Source organism: Pseudorca crassidens, chromosome 8 (assembly GCF_039906515.1).
Source record: "Pseudorca crassidens isolate mPseCra1 chromosome 8, mPseCra1.hap1, whole genome shotgun sequence".
NCBI lineage: Eukaryota > Metazoa > Chordata > Mammalia > Artiodactyla > Delphinidae > Pseudorca > Pseudorca crassidens.
Genome location: NC_090303.1, coordinates 100,151,347 through 100,173,141, shown reverse-complemented (window position 1 = coordinate 100,173,141; position 21,795 = coordinate 100,151,347). Strand labels below are relative to the sequence as shown.

Sequence of the window (21,795 nt, the reverse complement as noted above, 5' to 3'; positions counted from 1 at the left end):
TTCTCTTCTGGTTCAGATGGCAAAATATAGATGGTGCTAAATGTCTTAGAAGACGCGTGTTTCTTCTCATGTCACTGTTCTTCCTGAGGGAGAGCTCTTCATTAACATTCCCATTTGTGCCTCTCCCAAGACACTGCTGTCTCCACTGCTTGTCTCTCCCACCCCCTAGCTTTGTTCTGTCCTTTCTGCATGCTCTTCAAATGTTCTGTCCTTCCCCATCCTCATACTTCTGGTGCATCTGTATGCACTTGTTTTTCTTCCTCGGACACTTCTAATTTGTCTTTACACTTAAGAGTATGTTTTCTCACTTAAAATGTATCTTGGTTTGATTTCCGTTTCATTTCTAACTTACTTGAACATGCTTTTTTCCCCCTTTTCCTCATTCCTCACCCACTTCCTTGCATCCACAACCCGACTTCCTCTGCCGTTTCTTCTCAGTGGTCCTGGCATGAGCTGGGTCTGGGCGCCTCAGTACTCACCGGCATAGGTGCTTTTGCACACGTCACTCTCCTTGGGCTCCTGTGGGGTGCCGACCTGGGTCTCTTCCTCTTGTTTAATCCAAGACAGAATATCCGATGTTGAAATGCCAGGCTCTGTTTGTGGGGAAGAGAATGGCCTTCAGGGCTTGACTCAGAAAGTGGAAATAATCATGTTGGTTTGCTGAATATTACATTTTGCCCAAATATTTATCTCTAATTAACTATAACAACAAAATGAAACTAGCCTTTTAAAAAATGCATATAACATCTAGAGAACCAGTTCAAAGTGAAACCAAATTTATGAATCTTTACATGATAGACTCACCTTGATTCACTATTTTCGGTGAGCCCATTTCAAAACAAATCAAAATTTTTATAGTAGAGATGACACTCTGAAATAATCTAGATTCAATAGTACCTTTCATTTCATTAGCACACTTTCAAAGTATTTTCACCTTTTTCTCTCACAGCTTTTTTATGAAATAATGAAGCAGGGAATATTTTCTCCATTTAAGTAGGGGGGGGCCCTCAGGGGTTAAGTAAACTGCCAGTAAGGAAGTATTTACAGTGAAAAGCTATATTATCAAAGATTTGCTTTAGGGGCTTCCCTGGTGGCACAGTGGTTGAGAGTCTGCCTGCCGATGCAGGGGACACGGGTTCGTGCCCTGGTCCGGGAGGATCGGGGCTGGGCCCGTAAGCCATGGCCGCTGGGCCTGTGCGTCCGGAGCCTGTGCTCCGCAACAGGAGAGGCCACAGCAGTGAGAAGCCCGCGTACCACAAAAAAAAAAAAAAAAAAAAAAAGATTTGCTTTAAAATACACACACACACACAAAAAAGATGAACCGAAAACTTTAAAACAATGTTAATTTGAAAACAAATACAGGGACTTCCCTGGTGGCACAGTGGTTAAGAATCCGCCTGCCAATGCAGGAAACATGGGTTCCATCCCTGGTCTGGGAAGATCCCACATGCCACGCAGCAACTAAGCCCATTTGCCACAACTACTGAGCCTGCGCTCTAGAGCCCACGAGCCACAACCACTGAGCCTGCATGCCACAACTACTGAAGCCCACGCACCTACAGCCCGTGCTCCACAACAAGAAAAGCCATCACGATGAGAAGCCTGCACGCCGCAACAAAGAGTAGCCCCCGCTCGACGCAACGAGAGAAAGCCCATGCACAGCAACGAAGACCCAACACAACCAAAAATAAATAAATAAAATTGATCCTTTAAAAAAAAAATACATTTCCAGAATTACAAAGTTAGGTTTAAGCACAGATCTGACTGCTCAGAAACATTTTTCAGGTTCCCAATTCTGGGTTCTTTCCAAGAGATCATATTACTTCTACTTATTAATGATATAGGTTATTGTTTCCTGAACACTGGGAGTGGGGAGAATAGTATTTGCAAGGCCCTCAGGCCTTGGGGATTCTTTTGGAAAGAAAAAAAGAACAGCCTCTAAAGGCTTTGCACATAACATGCCTCATTTGGTCAGTACAGAAACAGCTGTGCTTGCTATTCCAGCCGAGGTCTATATAGCCTTTTTTGGCCTAAAAGGACAAGCTGGCACGCTGACAGGGTCCAGAGAATAAATTCAAGCTCTCTATATTATTTATGAAAAAAGCCTTGTAGGAAGGTTATGGTTTTATTCCTAGCAAATGAACAGAAGTCAGTGTTTTGTTTTTTTTAGAACTCAGTGTTTTGCTCAATGCCTTTCAAATCTGTTAGAGACCACTGAAATCTAAAGTCACCCCCAAAGGAGAAATAAGAGGTTGGACAAGACTAAGGCCCAAAAGACTGTCAGCTTATGCAGAGAGACGGAAAAATACAGGTTTTTGCACACGTGGCAGTCTGTCTTTCCAACTTCCTACTTTGAGCTACAAGGCTGAAGCGTATTAACCATAATCCAACCTTATCTTTTTTTCTCCAAGATTTTATAAACTCACACATATATAAACAGGCAGTGAGAGACTGAGTGTAAGGAAGTGGATCTTTTAACAGACATCCGAATGATGAACTGTCTATTCATCAAAAATATGAGACTTTTAAAATGCTTAATTGCTTCATTCGTCAATTTTCTGAATAATGAGTTAGTGCTCTAGAACCTCCAAATGTGATTCAAGTGGTTTTGACTTTTTTCTTTAGTTTATCATTATGAACTCACAGAATGCTATACACTGGATGAGTTTCAATCCATTGCAGCCATTATTTTTTTAACCATTTTTTAAATTGAAGTACAATTAATTTACAATGTTGTGTTCGTTTCAGGTGTACAGCAAAGTGATTCAGTTATACATATATGTATATATTTTCAGATTGTTTTCCATTATAGTTATTACTGAATATAGTTCCCTGTGCTATACAGTAGATCCCTGTTGTTTATCTGTTTTATATATAGTAGTGTGTATATGTTAATCCCAAACTCCAAATTTATCTCCTCCTCCTCTCCCCCCGCTATCCCTTTGGTAACCTTAAGTCTGTCCGTGAGTCTATTTCCATTTTGTAAATAAGTTCAAGTCATTATTCTTTTTAACGCTCAAATTGTCCCTTTTTTGGCCAGCGGGAGCCCCTTCAGATCAGTTCTGTATCTTTTCACATCATCAAACATCTAGTTTCCTTTATTTCTAGTATGACAAACTAGAGCAGGTTCATCTTGTACATTTCCTGCTCCAAGCACACAATCAATAATCTCTCTGAGAAACGGGATTTAGAGACAACAATCTGGATGATAAGGATGCTAACTGCTAATAGGTTGTCACTGCTTCTAGGTCTTTTCAATGGGCAAAGCTATAAAATACATACCTTTTAGAAAAAGGAAAGTGTCATGAGTTTATATTAATATTTATGATTCATATTTAAGATTACAGGGCTTTAATTAAATCCTTTGATTTTATGCTTGTATCTTTTCCCTCTTATCCTGAGAATCTGGGTTCCTAACGACACTACATAATCTTTGCTTTATCTGAATGTACATTTCAAAATAATACTAATATTATTAACAAAAATATGGACTCAATTTAAGATTTTTTTGTGGTATACAGTTTAGTTATTTCAGTGTGTGTTTGATTTTTACTTTTTTTAATGTAAAATATTTACAAAGTTCCAAAATCAAAACTATAAAATAAGGTACATTCAGAGAGGTCTAGCTTCCATCTCTAATCTCTCCCTCCCTGTATAGGCAGCCATTCTCATTAGTTTTTGTTTTAATCTTGCATTGTTTCTTGGAAAAATATAAGCAAACATATGTACATCTTTGTATTTTCCCTCTCCATGAGGTATACTACACAAACTGCCCTGTACCTTCATTTTTTACTTACCAATATATTGTGGACATCTGTCTGTAGCCGTATACAGAGAGCTTTCTCATTCCTTTTTGTAGCTGTACCATTGTTTATTCAAGAGTCTCCTACTGATAGGCATTTGGATTCCTTCCAATCTTTTGTTACAATATTAGTCAGCAGCCAACCATAAAAGCTATGGAGGACTAAAAGAACAAGCCAGTTCTCCAGAAATGCGAGTGGCTATTGTTATTACAGCCACTGGCTCAGTATGTCTTCACTGAACTTGGGGAACCCCAGGAAGGTAACCCTTCTTTTTGAATAATGATGCTAAAGTTCCTCTGGTCATTTAGCTTACTAGATCAGTAAAACTAAGTAAATATTTATTTTATCAAATAATTGGGTCTTAGCACTGTTGTAACTGAATGCATGTAATATGGTTGTGTCTACTACATTTGGTGGGGGTGGTGGAGGTGTGTAACTGAGGACCTTTTGGAAGTGAAATAAAAGGAGCAGGAGTACTGGAATACTCAGGTGGCCTCATGCAGTCACCTGCCTGGTGACGGTAGGGCAACTACTGGCCCAGTCACCACAACAGCACTCAGAGGACATCTGCACAGGCCTGAGGAATCCCAACAGTGGATACTTAAAGAGACACAAATGAAAGTAAAATCATTGGTTCCTGCAAGCAGCAGGCTCTGGAGAAAGCCACAGAAGAGAGAAAAACTGAAAACAGTGATCAGGTAAGAGGAAGTCGATAAATGCTGAGGTTTTAGGTTTGAGGGGTAGTTCAAATAGAAAGGCTGATCCCAAGAAAACATAAAATTTTAATATCTACACTGGTTGAATGTCATTTTAGCTATGAGGAAATCTTATTGTATGTGTGTGTGTGTGCGTATGTTTTAAACAGGTAAGGCCCCACACTGTCTGAAAAGCAGCTGGAACCTTGAGGTTCTGGGATGTATACAAAGGCATTATGAATTAAGTGAGTTAAAACAAGTGCTGAGGGACTTCCCTGGTGGCGCAGTGGTTAAGAATCCACCTGCCAATGCAGGAGACACGGGTTCGAGCCCTGGTCCAGGAAGATCCCACATGCTGCGGAGCAACTAAGCCCATGAGCCACAGTTACTGAGCCTGCGCTCTAGAGCCCGTGAGCCACAACTACTGAGCCCACGAGCCACAACTACTGAAGCCCACGCGCCTAGAGCCCGTGCTCTGCAACAAGAGAAGCCACCACAATGAGAAGCCCGCGCACCGCAATGAAGACTAGCCCCCGCTCACCGCAACTAGAGAAAGCCCAAGCGCAGCAACAAAGACCCAATGCAGCCAAAAATCAATCAATCAATAAATAAAATTATGAAAAAAAATACTTGACACATGAAACTACCATTGGTAAAGATATAAAAACTTTTTTGCACCTTTTGTGAAATAGGTATAGAACTGTAACATAGCAGGTGAATATATTGAGTATTTGTGTAATAAGTTAAAACCTCTAAGTTTTATTTCCAGGATAATTCTTGTTTGCAAATAGGCTAAAATAAAATAAAATAAAAGGACTATCATATTTGGATGTGCTTTAGTCGCTGATTTTGTTTAGGAAAAGGTGGCCTTGCTGGATTAGAGTGAACGGTGATAAAGGAGATAAGGGTGATGCACCCAAAACAATGATGATCAAAGAAGTCTCCTCAGGACTACAAGGTTTGAGAATGAATTTATTTTACTTATAGGTCATTCTAGAATCTTGGCTCTAGTCCATGGCTTCCAAACTAGAAGAAGCGCTAGATAATGAGCTTTTGGTAATTATTCCATCTGAACTTCTTAGTTAAGGCTTTTCTCCAAAGAATTCTAAAATATTGGAGTTCAATATTAAAACTATCAGCAACCAAATAATGGCCACACGCACACAGAGCTGGTCTGTATTCTGGCCCTAGCAACAGAGTCAAAGATGAATTTCAGAAATCTCAGGTTTAGATCTCTCTGTATTCTCCCATTCATTACTATTTTCTACTAACTGTAAGCAGTTTTATCTAAGATACTAGACAGCAATGACTGTTCCCTAGGAGGAATAATAATTTCTCTTTTCCTTCATCAGATTCAGATGATGGCGATGGAGACAGAGCATAAAATTAATTCTAAGATATCTGGACATAAAAAGGAGGGGGTGCCACATGGCACTATTGCTATCCCCAAATCTAGTCTACCTATGCATATTTTTTATTTAATTACAATGCATAGTTCTTCCTAAAGCTCTAAAATGGAATACGATAATAAATTATGGGTGTTATTTTATAAGAAATATGGATAAATCCAAACATAATTTTAGAAAATTGTTTCTAAACGTACATCAAAATTTTAATGTAAACACACTGGTCTAATAAAAATTACAAGGTGTATTAAAATTAAACAAAGATGGGGAGTTCCCTGGCGGTCCAGTGGTTAGGACTCCAAGCTTCCACTGCTGGGGGCCCAGGATCGATCCCCGGTCAGGGAACTAAGATCCTGCATGCCCCGCAGACGGCCAAAAAAAAAAAAAAAAAAAATTAAACAAACATGATGATGTTAAAGAAGAGAGAAGCTGCTTGCTCAAAAATGAAAAGTTTTGAATCTTTTTTTTATAATAACAAGATGTTAAAAATGATATAAACGGTTACAGTGAAGAATAATCTATGAAAAAAATACTTTATTAGTTCTGTCACTGAAGTGGCCCAGCATTAGTATCTACCTGGCATCCGTGTGGACAGTCTGTCATGCACCTTGATGACCAGACAATTAATACTATTCTCTGCCGAAAGGAACCAAGACTTTTTTAATGTGTTGGGGGAAGGAAAATCTAAAATAAGCTCCTGTTAACACAGCAGTCCTGAGACTGCCTATCCTCAGGAGGCCTGCTTGCAAGGTTGTCGCTTGGCTGGCAAATAGCTCCCTATGCTGATATCAAACTTTCCTATATGTTGAGTGCTTCACTGGACCTAAGCTGTTTGTACAAACAGTGTGGTTTATGTTGAACATCCACTTTCCTTCTGGGAGTCTGGAATCTTGGTACATGCCAGACAGAGGGTGCCTACGTGACCAGCCTTGGGTGCTGAGTCCCCAGAGAGCTTCTCTGGGAGACAACACACTGCACGTGTTGTCACAACTCATCGCTGGAGGAATTAAGTGTGTCCTATGAGACTCTACGGAAAGGGGACTCTGGAAGCTGGCCCCTGGTTCCCTCCAGACTTTGCCCTGAGTGCCTTTAACCTTTGCTGATTTTTCTTTGTGTCCTTTCACTGTAATAAATCTCAGCCCTGAGCGTGACTATATGCCGGGTCCTGTGTGTCCTCCCAGCAAACTACTGGGCCTAGGAGAAGTCTTGGAAATCCCAACACAGCCTGGAACATATTTTTTTAAGAAAACGAGTACTGAGGCCGTACTAGAAGGACACAGGAGACACAGCAGATAGTTTAGAAGTCCTCTCACTTGTTGACAATTTGAGCAACCAAAAGAAAACAACTGAATTAAATGAATAAAAAGGCATTAAAATATAATTAAACCTAAAAGGAGGAAAATACTAAGGGTTCTAAAGGTTAGAAACATATGAATTTTTTAAAGGCTATATATTGATCAGTCCAAATTATATGACTTCTATCCTCAAGTTCTAGTAAATATCTAGGTTGGTAATCACCAATGCAGGCTAAAACTCTAAATAATAAAACCAGAGTACTAAATAAATGCAATGCTTACACTGTTAACTCTAAATAAAAATGTATTAAAGTATAAAGGGTGACTACCCACAAATAGAGTCTTTTTTTTTTAAGATTTTTTTTTTGATGTGGACCACTTTTAAAGTCTTTATTGAAATTGTTACAATATTGCTTCTGTTTTATGTTTTGGTTTTTTGGCCCCGAGGCATGTGGGATCTCAGCTCCTCAACCAGGGATCGAACCCACACCCCTGCACTGGAAGGCAAAGTCTCAACCACTGGACCACCAAGGAAGTCCCCCACAAACAGAGTCTTAAAAACCAAGGTAAAAATAAATTGACAAGATGAAAGCTAAACCAAACTTTCATATATAACCTCAAAACCAAATTATTTATACCTTTTCCATTCATCCCCAAACAATAAAATGATACACTCATTCTTTCTCACTGAGGACTATGTCATGTACCTAACAAAGGTGACCAAGGAGCCATTTCCAATAATGAATTTTTCTGCAATCAAATAACCCACCTTTACTTGTGATATGATTTTAGACTCATTATTTATATCCATGATATAGAGATTAATAAAATTCAACCTGTTACACTGCCTAAATACAATCACCTACACATTCTTAAAAATAGTGGGTAGCAGATATATACATTCCTCAAAACTCAGAGAATGGGACTTCCCTGGTGGCACAGTGGTTAAAAATCTGCCTGCCAATGCACGGGACACAGGTTCGAGCCCTGGTCCGGGAAGATCCCACATGCCGCGAAGCAACTAAGCCCGTGTGCCACAACTACTGAGCCTGTGTTCTAGAGCCCGCGAGCCACAACTACTGAGCCCGCAGGCCACAACTACTGAGCCTGCGCTCTAGAGCCCATGTGCCACAACTACTGAACCCCGCGTACCTAGAGCCCGTGCTCCACAACAAGATAAGCCACCACAATGAGAAGCCCACGCACCACGATGTAGAGTAGCCCCCACTCACCGCAACTAGAGGAAGCCCACGCACAGTAACGAAGACCCAACGCAGCCATAAATAAATAAATAAAATTAAAAAGAAAAATTTACATCAAAAGAAAAAATATAGGGCTTCCCTGGTGGCACAGTGGTTGAGAATCTGCCTGCCAATGCAGGGGACACGGGTTCGAGCCCTGGTCCGGGAAGATCCCACATACCGTGGAGCAACTAAGCCCGTGTGCCACAACTACTGAGCCTGCGCGTCTGGAGCCCGTGCTCCGCAACAAGAGAGGCCGCGACAGTGAGAGGCCCGCGCACCGCGATGAAGAGTGGCCCCCGCTTGCCACAACTAGAGAAAGCCCTCGCACAGAAACGAAGACCCAACACAGCCAAAAATAAAAATAAATAAATAAATTTATTTAAAAAAAAGAAAAAATATAAACAAATATTGAACTCTAGGTAAATGATATTCATGCTGAACTAATTAGGGGGAAATGTATTGATATCTGTACTGATTTTGAAATACATGAAAAATAAGATGTATTGATGCAGGGATACAGGGATGCAGGGATGGATATATACGTAATAGGGAAGTACAGTAAAATGTTAGTGATAGAATCTAGGTGATAGGTATCTAGGTGTTCATTGTAAAATTATTTCAACTTTTCTGACTGTTTGAAAATTTTCATAATAAAATGTTAGAAAAAATAACAGTGTATGGGGCGGGGGTGGGTTGTCAGAGAAGTTCATCTAATAGACACGTCTGGAGGATGAATTCTCTGTGAGCTTTCTATCTATCAAAGAACAAAAATTGCATGAGATTTTTCTGATAACAGAGGTGGGACTTGAGAGAAATAATACAACTGGACTTTGACTAGCAGTCTTCCCCACACAATATCAAGGAGCTGCCAACCGAAAAAACTAGGGAGAGTTAACTAATGATAGCTGGCTCCCAAATTGGGCAAAATCCACTTTGCCCAGGTGGATGCCATCAGGGTCTGCCAGTTAAGTGCATCCCCGAGGGACCAGGCAGACTCCCAGCCCCTTAGCACTTCTGAACAGCTGGGCACACATTCCCTCGATAGCCCTTAGGTGTGTGGTACTGATGAGCGAAGGCCTTGGACAAGGTTATCTCTAAGCTCTATTTAAATGCCTGACGACCCATTCGCAGTCTACTTGCTTTAGGACTGAGAGGCTCTAGAAGGCCCAAGCCCTGCTTACCTTAGTTCTGAGCCATCATCTCTGACCAGGAAAGGGAGACAAGGAGTGGATACTCTCTTCTCTCACTCACCTTCAGTGGGATCTGTGGGAATCTCACTTTCCTCTGGCCCTGCCTGGTCCTCTGTATTATGGTCCCCTTCTGGCTGAATCTGAGATAAGACATCAGGTTGATTCATGGCATAATCTAGGAGAGGAAAATGGGAAAGAGGGTATGACAAAGTGATAAATGAGGATGACAACTGATGGCCATAAAAGCTGAACTGAAGGCTGTGAGGTGCAGGCCCAGGGAATTTCTTTCAGAGTCTAGATCACCTCCCCCCATCCATTCACCTCCAACTATGGACGCTATCTATTAGGAAACAAGTAAGAGGAGAGGTGAGGTGTGGGAAAGGCACATGTGCTACCTGGGCACCGCCTGCTACTTCCATGGAGTAAGAGTGAGTGTGCCTCAAGGAGGAGAGGCAAGGCCCTTTCAAAGTGAGGGATACTATGGAAACCACTGCAGCTGGCACACCCATAACCCATAACCTTGAACTTCATTCTCTGTCCCATGATTTGGCAGAAGGAGAGATCATGATTGCCTATTTAGCAAGGGTGAACTGGAAATCTTTTGCTTGGAACCAGAAGTGTGTGAGGACAGAGTGAAAATGAGGACACTGGAGGAAAAGGGACCATTCTGAGACTTCATGGAGCTGCTGTCACCTCATTCAAAAGATGCCAACTTAGCCTCACCCATGGAAATGAGCGACTCGTAGTTGCCCTTCATGATATTCTTGTAAAGTTCCTTTTGCCATTCTTCTAATTTTTCCCACTCTGGAGTGGAAAAGTAGATGGAGATGTCATCAAATGTCACAGGCACCTGAAATTACAACACTGGGGTTAGTTTCTCTCACTGCAATTTAACCATTCAATAAATCTCTACTAAATGCCTACTAGTTACAAAAAAACCTAGGTGAGATGCTGAAAGGATACAGGCAATATTTAAGACACAGATCTAACCTCCAAGAGTTGACAGTGTTTTCACTGTGATAAACTTTAGGGCTATGAGTTCTAGGAGAGTGTAAACAGTCACTCATAGAGGTAGGTACAAATGCAAAGCAGGATTTAATTCACAGAACTCTACATATTGTGAATATCCGTCAAGTACAAGGCTTATCCTAAGCACCAAGATTATAAATATATCGTTTCTGCCTAAAAGGAGCATATGACTATACTCAAATTAATGACATGGACAAGAAATTTTGGAAACAGAGCTATAATGCGGTTGGGATGAGTCTAGAAAAGATGGGACTTTGGCCAGTCCTAAAAGACAGGTAGGTTATAAACAGGCCTAATGTGAATGGGAAAAACATTTAAGCATGGAACACTGGAGAGTGCATTCAGAGAACAGTTATAGATTCTGCCTAGTTGGAGTCAAGGTTTCATGAAGGAAATGGTCATATACAGGACAGAATCCTCCCACCTTCCAGCACAATTCTGTCTAAAGCTAGGAGCTTATCCACAGGCAAATGGATATGTTTCTCTGGAAAGAAATACAAGAGTTGCCTGGGGAATTCAGGCACCAAGTATGGGCACTATCGCCTAGTGTGAAGCTCTTCTCCTGCCATCGTCATAATGGCTAGCTCTTCCTTTTCCTGCCTGACAGCTTTCAGCAGTTTTATTCTTAAATATGAGCTTATTTCTAAGTATCAGTGACCATTTAGAGAAATCCTGCCACATGATCAAGAAAGACTAAAATAAAAGGAGGGAAAAAATAACTGTGGAAAAAATAGAAATACCTAGGCAACAGAATTTTTAAAAAAACCTTAATTAGTAATCCCATAAAGAATCGAGAGATATTAAACTCATAAAATAAAAACAGGATGCTACGGGAAAAGAAATAACCAAGAGCAAGAAAGACTCCGTGTAACTAATATATACACATATACTTTTTTCCCCAAATTAAAAAATTCAATAAAAAGATACTCATCTTCATAAACTTAACATATCCTTTAAAATACAAAGGTCTGTACAATTCTATGAGGCAATTAATTTCTCTCTAATTGCTTCATTTGTGCCATCTTTTCTTCCCCAACCATAAATTTTGTTCCTTAGGAGCTAGAACCATAAATTACTCATTTTACATCCTGCTCAGCATCTAAAACCAACTGAGGCAAACGTAGATGCTCAATAGTTAATTTTTTATCTAATCTCACTATACAAAAGATTTGTGATAGCTTACAACAGAAACACATGTGATAAAATAATGACAAAAATAAAGGATTGAGATGGGCTTCTGGTTCAAGATTGTGAACTAAACACACATGTACTTCCCTTTCCACCCAGAGTTCCATTGAAATGACAGTAAATAAGAGCAGGAGGGACTCAATACCAGTACCAAGAATGAGAAAGAGAGGCCGTCACTAGATCAGAATTTCTGATGAGTTTCTCACTGAGACCTAGAGGATGCGCCTGTGCTGGGGTCTAAGCTACGAGGAAGCTGCATCTCTGACAACACACAGGAAAAGACTGCAGTAAGGAATCCAGAGAATTCCAAGCTCAAAGCTGGCAGAGATGCTGAGTAGGGGTTACTGGTTATAAACTGCAGTCTGGAGGTCGACCTCTGGAATAGCGGGGCCCCCTGCCTTGTCCTCATCAGCCCTGGGAAAGCAGCATTTACCCCAAAGCTGAAACCCAGACCTCAACTCTAAAGAAATTAAAAAACCCGCTTGGAGGGCTTCCGTGGTGGCACAGTGGTTAGGAATCCACCTGCCAATGCAGGGGACACGGGTTCGAGCCCTGGTCCGGGAAGATCCCACATGCCGCGGATCAACTAAGCCCGTGTGCCACAAGTACTGAGCCTGCGCGCTAGAGCCCTCGAGCCACAACTACTGAAGCCCGCGCTCCTAGAACCCGTGCTCCGCAACGAGAAGCCACCGCAATGAGAAGCCTGCGCACCACAACGAAGAGTAGCCCCCGCTCGCCACAACTAGAGAAAGCCCATGCGCAGCAAAGAAGACCCAACGCAGCCATTAAATATTTTAAAAAAAACAAAAAAACCTGCCTGGAGACAGCACCCGGTCCCAGTGCGGTGCTGACAACTTAGAGTACCACCTTACTCCTGGCCTGTGGGTGGCCCCCCGCACTGCCTGTTTGCTCCTTGCACAGCACCTTAAAGTGAAGCCCACCTATATCGGGCACCTATGGAGAGAGCCTCTCCTGCAAAGCAAAGATCCTTTGGTTAAACAGACTTACATGGTGGCAGAGAAAACACGCCAGCTTCCTCAAATTAACCTCTTAATTAACCTCCAAACAACCAAGGATTACTCGATATTGAAAAAGTAAAACTAACAGCATCAAGATGAGCACACACTACAAACAATCCTAGAGAATTAAAAAAAAAAAAAGCTCCAATACATATTCTCAGAGACATTCAAGTAGATACTGCATCCATTAAAAAAAAATTCAGGCTGCTTTAAAAAAGGAGAAAATAAATATTCTGGAAAATTAAATATATACTTGTTAAAATAAAAGAAAGGCTGGAAGGAAACGTCAGAGAACTCTAGTTTAAAAGGTGAAAAATATGAAGGAAAAGTTAAAGACACAAAGACAATAATCCATCATCTGTCAAACAGTAATTCCAGAAAGAGAACAGAAAAAAATGTGAAAGGGGGAAAAGAAAAATTATAAAAATAGAATCACAGAAGAAAATTTTCCAGAGTGGAAAACATATCAGCCTTCTGACTGAAAGGTCACACCGAGTGCCCAACAAAAAGTTTAAAAGACCTACACCCAGATACATCCTCAACAAATTTTAGAAAAACCAAGTACAAATAGAAGATAAAATCTTCCAGAGAGGGAAAAAAAAAAAAAGAGATTTCTTACAAACGAATGAGAATTGATTTGTTAGTAAACTTTTCATCAATGGCATTTGATGTTATGAGACAAAGAACCAACGCCTTTAAAATTGTGAGAGAAATGGAATATTATTCAGCCTTAAGAAGGAAATTCTGACACCTGCTCCAACATGGATGAACCTGGGAGAGGTCATGCTCAGTGAAATAAGCCAGTCGTACGGGGACAGATGTCATACTGCATGACCCTACCTAGATGAGGACCTAGAGCAGACAGATTCACAGAGACAGAAAGCAGAAGCGGGGTTGCCAGGGGCTGGGGGAGGGGGGAATGGAGGGGTTCTATAGGTGCAGCATTAAAGTTTTGCAAAATGAAGAAGTTCTGAAGATGGTTGGTGGTGACAGCTGCATAACAATGTGAATGTACTTAATGCCACTGAACTGTACACTTAAAATGGTAAATATTTTTTCTTTTTTTCTCTCCCCCACAAAATGGTAAATTTTATGTCATATATATTTTACCACAATTTTTAAAATTAAGAAAAAAATTCTGAGGGAAAATTATTTTGAGTTTGGCATTCAAAAGTAAGGGCAGAATAAGAGCATTTTCAACAAATCAAGGACACAAAATTTCTACCTGTGTGGCCCATGTTTCAATCTAGTAAATCTTCGATATATTTCAATTTCATGAAGAAATCTTTGAGAGAAATCACATTATTTTATATATGACTTTGGAGTTTAAGATGGACGGTTTAGGGCTTCCCTGGTGGTGCAGTGGTTGAGAGTCCACCTGCAGATGCAGAGGACACGGGTTCGTGCCCCGGTCTGGGAAGATCCCACATGCTGCGGGGCGGCTGGGCCCATGAGCCATAGCCGCTGAGCCTGCGCGTGCGGAGCCTGCGCGTGCGGAGCCTGCGCGTGCGGAGCCTGTGCTCCGCAACGGGAAAGGCCACAACAGTGAGAGGCCCGCGTACCACACACACACACAAAAAAAGATGGACAGTTTCAATGTTATCCACTCATCCAGGTAAGACAGTAAGTAACTTTATGGCAAATATTATGTTTAAATTACCCAAAAACCCTTCTGGAGGTGCTCCAGATACACAAACAAAACACACTGTGGGGAAGGTTCTCTCTAAGAAGCTGACTCTGAGCCCTCGGCCGCCTGCTCACCTCTGCTCCCCGCCCCCGCCAGCATTAAAGGAGCCTCCATCGCCTCTCTTCCCGTTCGCCCTTCAGCCTGCTCCACCCAGTCTTCTATCCCCGCCCCTGCACTAAAACAACTCTTGCAAGGTCCCCAGCGAGGCTGTGTTGCCAAGTTGTATTCACCATCCTCATCCTTCTAGCCCGCTCAGTAACACGTTAACCCACACGACCACTGTCCCTTGACCCTGTGACCCACACACTCACTGGCCACCACTCCCACTTATGGCGCTTGGTCCTTGGGCTCTTTCTGCTGCTTCTCCACATTCTCTCCCGAAGTAATCACCTCCAGCCTCATGACTTAACAATACAATCTGTACGTCAGTGATTTCCAAATATTTCTCACCTTTGGGCTTCGAAGATCACTTAACATCTCTCCTGAACGTATCCCAGTCATCTCAAACCAATGCTGCCAAAGGAGAACTAATTCTTTCCCACCCTGAAGCATCCCCACCTCTGTAAGTGCCAATACCATCCATCCAGTCCTTCAAGTCAAAAGCCTAAGAGCCCGTGGTTAAGAGCATACTCTCTGGAGCCAACTGGGTCACAGTACAACTCCAGCATTTATACTTACTGACTGTATGAGCTTGGGCAAGTTAGGAGTCTTATTAAAGCAACTAAAGCACTTACAACAGTAAGTGCTCAGTAAATTATCACAGTTAATTTACAGCTCTTGTTCTTAATTCCTCATTCCCTAATTCCCATTAGTAAGTCCTACCGTCAATTTTACCACCAAAACAGCCTGAATCTGTCCACTTGTCTCCATCTCCACTACTGCCACCCTCACTCAAGCCACTCTCGGCCCTCCTACCATTACAGCTGCCTTATTGTTTTCTCCTTGCTTCTGTTCTTACCCCCATGACCCATTCGGCCCAGAGCGGCCAAAGAGATTCTTTCAAAATACAGACCAGATATAACTCCTCATCTAAAAAATCCCCCAGTCTTCCCATTACACCCAAGATAAAGTCCACATTCCTTACCTCGGTCTCCAATGCCCTATGTCAGTGGTTCACAACCGTAGTTGCATATTAGAATTATCTATGGAGTTTTAAGATTAATGATTAGGCCCCATCCTGAACCTGTTACATCAGAACCTCTAGATGTGATGCCCATCAAAATTTTAAAAGCCCCCCAGGTGATTCCTGTACAGCTAGGGCTGAAAACCACTGCCCTAAATGAGCTGCCCCTGCTTCTCTAGCCGTGCTCCACTTACTCACTGCACACCAGCCAACTGGTCTTTTTCCTTCCCCTCAGTGTTTCAAGGTTGTTTGTGCCTTTGGGACATTGCACCAGGTATTCTTTACACCTGGGAAGCTCTTCCTCAGATCTTCTCCCAGTAGGTTCCTTCCTGTCATTTAGTCTCAGCCTAAAAATTAGCTACTTTATGAGAACTTCTGTGACATCCAATCTAAAAAATAAATCACCAGATAGCACTTTTATTTTTATCAAAGTACTTAAATGGATTTATTTTGTTTGTTTATATTATCTTTCCCCCTAAAATTTAAGCTCCAGGGGAGCTTACAAGAATTGTTCACTGCTGTGCCTTCAGGAAGTAGATATCAAGCAAATACTAAGTGTTCAAGAAGTATTTGTTGAATGAATGAATAAATAAACGGGCATGTTTGGAAACTAGCTGCCTCCAGGCTGTCTTCCATAGCTCAAGAATGATGTTTATTTCCTGTTGTTTTAGGGACTATTCCCTTCAGAAAGGCCGGGCCCTAGCACTGTGGCGCACTCTGTAAAGGATGCGGAAGGACAGGATCCATGTGGATCCTAGACCCACAGACAGCCCCAAACCTTATATTAACCACTTAACTCCACACCCCTTCCTCTGTCCTCCTCTTTTTTTTTTTTACCAGAATTGCCAACAAATTCAAATTGACTGATTTAAATAATATTTACTTTTGTTTCCAAACAAGACTGTAGCAGACAGGTTAATAAAGAAAAAAGTGACTTGGGGGGTAATGGGCGGGAGAAAGCAAAAGAGAAAAAAATCCATCTGCCGGATAGCCAACTTTGGATTGGGAAGAGTTTTCCAATCTGAAGTCTGACACTTCACATGATCACTAAATTGAACGTGGAATGCTTCCAAAATAGATAAAACACAATACAACTTCTTGGTTCCTTCAGCCAAACTGATTGACCAAGACTACCCCTTGCTAATAGTCTAAGGTCTAGTGGTAGCACTGCGCACGCAGAAGTGGAGGTGTTACCTTTGGGATATCTCCTTTAATACCGGGGGGCAGCCGCAGGATCCAGAAGTTCCTGTTCCTCAGCAGGTTCTCCAAGTTCTCCAGCCGCCTCTGCAGCAGCCCGTACTCCTGCAGCAGGGTCCCCAGCACCGCCCACTTGCCCTCCAGCTGGTTCCCGAGATCAGCCACTGTCTTTTCGCAGCTGGCCAGCTTCTTTTCGGCTGTCCCTGTCCGTCCTTCCAGGTGCAGGAGTCGCCGGCTGTGGACCTCCACCTTTCTCTCGATAGCCTGCACGGCCGCCACTACTGTCCACAAGGAGATGGCCGCAGTCTGCAGGTGTGCTTCATTTGCTGCTGGGGGTGTGGGAAGAGGAAGCGCCTGCAGGGATGTAAGGCATTCGGAGTCCCATTCAGAAGTCTGTGTGCAGTGGAAAGAGATGAGACATTGAGTGTTAGAAGGAGCCCTGATCCGAACTAAAATGAGATAAGCGCTGCTTGAGTGGCCAGCGGAGATTAATCTAAATATAGTATTAGTAGTGCCTGCATAAGCCTCATCTTTATGGAGCTCATTGACATCAAAAGCCAAGAGAATTGCTTTGGTGGTTGAGGGATGGAGTAGGTAAGACAGTGAACAGGTGAAACTGGATCAAGAAGCAGCCTGGCACAGAGCCAGCCACCCAGAGGCCAGGTTGCTGCTGCATCCTCTGGCTCTGGAAAAGCTCTAAGTGCATCAGGATCTTTCCAGGTTTCAGTGAGCTCGGTGCCCTTCTGATAAACCCCTTATTTATTGACTTAGGCTCCGGCCCCATCCATCACCCTGCTGACAAGCCACAACCATATCATTCAGTAGCAGCTGAAAAAGCTGAGAATGTCAAGTGTGGAGAAAGCACGACAGCTATTTTCAAATATTTGAGGGTTATAAAACAGAAGGCAGGACAGACTTGTTTACTCCTATACTGTGTTACTCCAGAGGGCAGAACTAGAACCAACATGAAATTTTCAGGAACGTAAACTCTGGCCTATTTGAACTAGATCTTTCCAAGAACATAACAGGCTGCCTCCTCACTGAACATACCTTGGAACAAAGAGTGTATAGAAAATGAAACTCCTACAAGAAACGGGAGGTTGGGTGAGGATGACCTCTGCAAAGCCTTCTGACTCTACGAGTTTGATAACCGGCTCTTTGGCCGTAACCTCCGGTCTCTGCAGCTCTCCCACCACCTTTTTCTCCTTTCACCTGCTCTGCGATCCCACTGAACCCTTAACTGTTCCATTTGCTCCTGGTTTACCGGCCTGCTCCGGGCTTTGCTTTCTTCCTTAGGTGATCATTTCAGCTAACTTCAACCCCTTCACTCGTCTGCCTTTCTGCCTCACCTGCTCGGCTAACCTCCGGCTTTGAATCAGTTCAATTGTTCTCATTCTCTGTTCCTGGAAGCAGGCTGGTAAGCCCTACGAAATGAAGTCACACAACCAGGTAAACTGGTGTCACCACACACCCACGGTCTCTAAGCTCAGCAGGGACTCAGCACTGTCCTGTGCCCCACACTCCGCTTCCCATTCCACAGCGTGGCCACCACAAGCCCCTGGCCCTCTCCAGCTTTTAGGCTCAAACTAATGAGCCTAAGTATCATCTGGAGGCCCTGCTAAAATGCAAGACTCTGCTTCAGTAGGTCGGGTAGGAAAACTGGGAGTTTGCATTGAAAACAAGGTGATGTTGCTGTTGCTGCTTCAGGGAGCGCAGGCTGAGCGGGAAGACTCCTGTCCGCTGCGGGCCCCTCACTCTCAGGAGATGAGGCGGCCTCCTACTTTGAGAAGAGGGTTAGAATTATTAGACCTCAACTCTCTCAACGTTCTCCTCTTTCTCTTCTTTTTCTTCACTCTTCTTCCCACTTCAAACTCATCAGTAGCTTAGTCCACGCTTTCTTCTTTCCTTCCCTCGGGAAAAAGGTGCATCCTATTTAAAATGAATCTCTCCACTTAATGCTCTGAATGCCACCTCCTTCCACATTTTTAGGTACACGAATCTTTCCTCTTGTTTATGGTCAATGTTTCAATCTCTCCCGGATCTTCTCCATGGGACAGACCTGCACTGTTCAATATGGTAGCCACGTGTGGCTACTGAACACTTGAGGTGCATTTATTTCCATTGAGATGTGCCGTGAGTAAAAAATACACACCAGATTTTGAAGACTGAGTGTGGGGAGAAAATGTAAAACCTCATCGATAATTTCTTAATACTAATCACACACTGAAATATTTTTTTAGCCTTGGGTTAAATAGAACATATCATTAAAGTTCATTTCATCTATTTCTCTTTACTTCTAAAATGTGACTACTGGGAATTCCCCAGCATCCAGTGGTTAGGACTCCCCCCTTTCACTGCCGAGGGCTCAGCAGGCCACTGGGCATAAATAAATAAATAAATAAATAAATAAATAAATAAAATAAAATGTGACTGCTAGAAAGTTTAAGGTTATATACGTGGCTTCTATTATGTTTCTATTGGACAGGGCTGGCATACAGACACATGATCATCTCTACCATATTGAAAAACAAGATCCAAAGGGAAAAATAGGTCTGAGGGCACAGATGACATTCCCTCTGCTCGATCCCCCACCCCCACTGCTGCTGCTCCCTTTTTCCTCCTCTTCTTCCCCCCTCTCACTTTCGGGTCACTACTCTGTAGGCCAGTCTGGCTCCTGATCCACTACAATGACTCTCTTTGGGGTGAGCAGAGGCTTCTTAGCTGGCAAATCCAAGGCATCGTTTCCGGTCCTGTTACTTGACTAGTCCCTGCTGGTTCTGCACGGCTCTTGTGTGCAGCGACTGTCTTGGTCAGCTCTGCAGGCTTAGCAACTGCCGGAGCGGGCTTGGCACGCGGCAGGCCTGCAGTAAACATCCGCGTAACGAATAAAACACGCAGAAGGTAATCCCGCCCTCCGAACCTGCACCGCTAGTTCACTCTGCAATCCCGACGGAGGGCCTCCTGCGTGTCCGGCATCGTCACGGGCTGGGCACTGGGGATCCCTGTCCTCCGGCGGTCCTTCAACACACCTAAGTGTTGCCGTCACCACGGCATCTGTGGCTGCGCGAGGCTCACGGAGGCGGCAGCGAGGGTGACTGTGGGGTCGGCTCCCAGGGCTGGAGAATGGCTGATGAAAATCCCAAACCAAGCCAACTCCACTGCCCCGCGTCCGGCAGGCAGGAGCGGGGCTGGCACCAGGCGAGGATCGCTTCACTCATTCCTCTTCCATTGGTGTAAGAGGCTCTCTCCGCTGGAAACCTCCAAACGGGATGGGCGAGCCGGGGCCTCACACCCAGGCGCAGGGACCCAACGATGGGGGAGGGCGAGCTGTCCCAGACCCGCGCTCGGCGTCGGGGTCCCCCCCAGGCCCCTCCCCTGCCGGCGGCACCCCGGTGGGCGTCTGTGCTCGGCCGTCCGGGCTGCGCCCCGCTCCGGGGCCCCGAGCCTGACAGGCTGGGCTCCCCGCCCTCCTCCCTTCCCTCGGGTCCGACCGCAGAGCCCGAGGCGCCCCGACCCTCCCGGGCTCACTGAGCTCGGCGCGCAGGCCGCCCTTACCGGAGCCGGGGCTGCCTCGGCCATGGTCCTGCGCTGTCCGGCCCGGGCCGGAGTCGCCGCCGCTGCCGCCGCCTCCGCGCTGCCCCACGCAGGCCGACCCCCGGCCTCTCCGTAGGCGGCACCCGCCCGGCCCTGCCTTCCCGACCCGGCTCTCGCACTGCCGTCGGGCCCGGCTGCTCGGGGCGCGGCGACGCGGCAGAGGCGCGGGGCAGCCGGCCGGTGGAACTCGGGTGGCGGGCAGGCTCAGCCGCGCTCAGCCCGCAGCGGCCCCTCAGCTGGCGCTTTGTGGGCACCGAGCGCACCCCAGGGACCGCTCGGGCCTAGACGCGCCGCCCGCCCGCCCGCCGCGGCAGCGCGCCCCCTGCCGGCCCCGGCGGCCACTTGCGCCCCACCGGCTGGCCAGGCTTCGCTCGGCTCCGCTCGCGAACGGTTTGTTCTACGGAACTAGGTGGGTCTTGTTTTCTCACAAACCCCGAGAGTGCTCAACAGATTGGTGCTTAGGCCCCAGCCACAAACCAGGACTCATTCTGGGAAGCGTTTTTCTTTCTGGAGGCCCAATCAGCAGGCCCCGTCTGAAGGGAGGCGCCAGGGGGAGGGCAGCCCGATGCAGGAAGGTGGAAGTGGGCGGAGTGCGAGGTCCAGGTGCCGGACAGGGCGTAGGGAGACAGTGGGTTAGAATCAGAGACCATGAGGTACAGATATGTGATGAAGACGACGTTCATCACTTGCAGAAATTGCAAATGTGGCTCCCAAGGGGAAGCGGTTCACATCCCACGTGGCCGGTGTTAGGACCAAAACTACAGTCGTCCTTATATCTCGGATTATTGAAGTTGGGGTTTGCTGGGTCTGTACTAACGGACAGCAAAGAACCAAGTGCTATCTACGGAGGTTGTGTATCTAAGGCTGACAGAGCGTATGTTACAGTAAGACAACCACATAACCCTGAGTTTCCAGCAAGGCCCTCCTTTCAAACAGGCTGAACGTGACCCAAAGTCCTCCCAAACCTGTATTTCAGCAAATGAATCGTCAATGCCCATAACAGTTAAAGAAGCTATAAATCACAAAAGTATGAGAACCGTCCTGTTGGGCCTGCTCTTGAGCCTACTAAGCTATTTTTAGACTGTAGCTACACCTGCAGTATGTAATTTGAGGTCTACCTCAAATTAATATATATTTTGGTCAAATGGTGAATGATGGTAAAAAATTGTCATTGTAAAGCAATTATACTCCAATAAAGATGTTAAAAAAATTGCTATTCTCTGAATCAGAATATCACCATAATCGAATGAACTTCTAGAAAAGAGGGGGGAAATCTGAATTTTCTTGGAAAGGAAATTCATTTTTGTAATTTTATTATTAAAAAT

The 21,795-nt window shown here is 44.3% G+C and overlaps 1 protein-coding gene across 1 annotated transcript in view; it reads right to left on the bottom strand.

The window, feature by feature from the left end:
• ZNF398 (zinc finger protein 398) overlaps nucleotides 1–20,702 on the bottom strand; it is a 28,464-nt gene extending 7,762 nt beyond the window's left edge. The window contains exons 1-5 of the mRNA XM_067747315.1: nucleotides 20,432–20,702; nucleotides 16,874–17,269; nucleotides 10,357–10,483; nucleotides 9,695–9,808; nucleotides 480–593 (exon numbers count right to left, since the gene is read on the bottom strand). Of these exons, the coding sequence (XP_067603416.1) occupies nucleotides 480–593; nucleotides 9,695–9,808; nucleotides 10,357–10,483; nucleotides 16,874–17,269; nucleotides 20,432–20,455 (775 nt within the window). The 5' untranslated portion in view covers nucleotides 20,456–20,702. The remainder of the gene's footprint in view (nucleotides 1–479; nucleotides 594–9,694; nucleotides 9,809–10,356; nucleotides 10,484–16,873; nucleotides 17,270–20,431) is intronic.
• Between the last annotated feature and the right edge of the window lie 1,093 nt (nucleotides 20,703–21,795).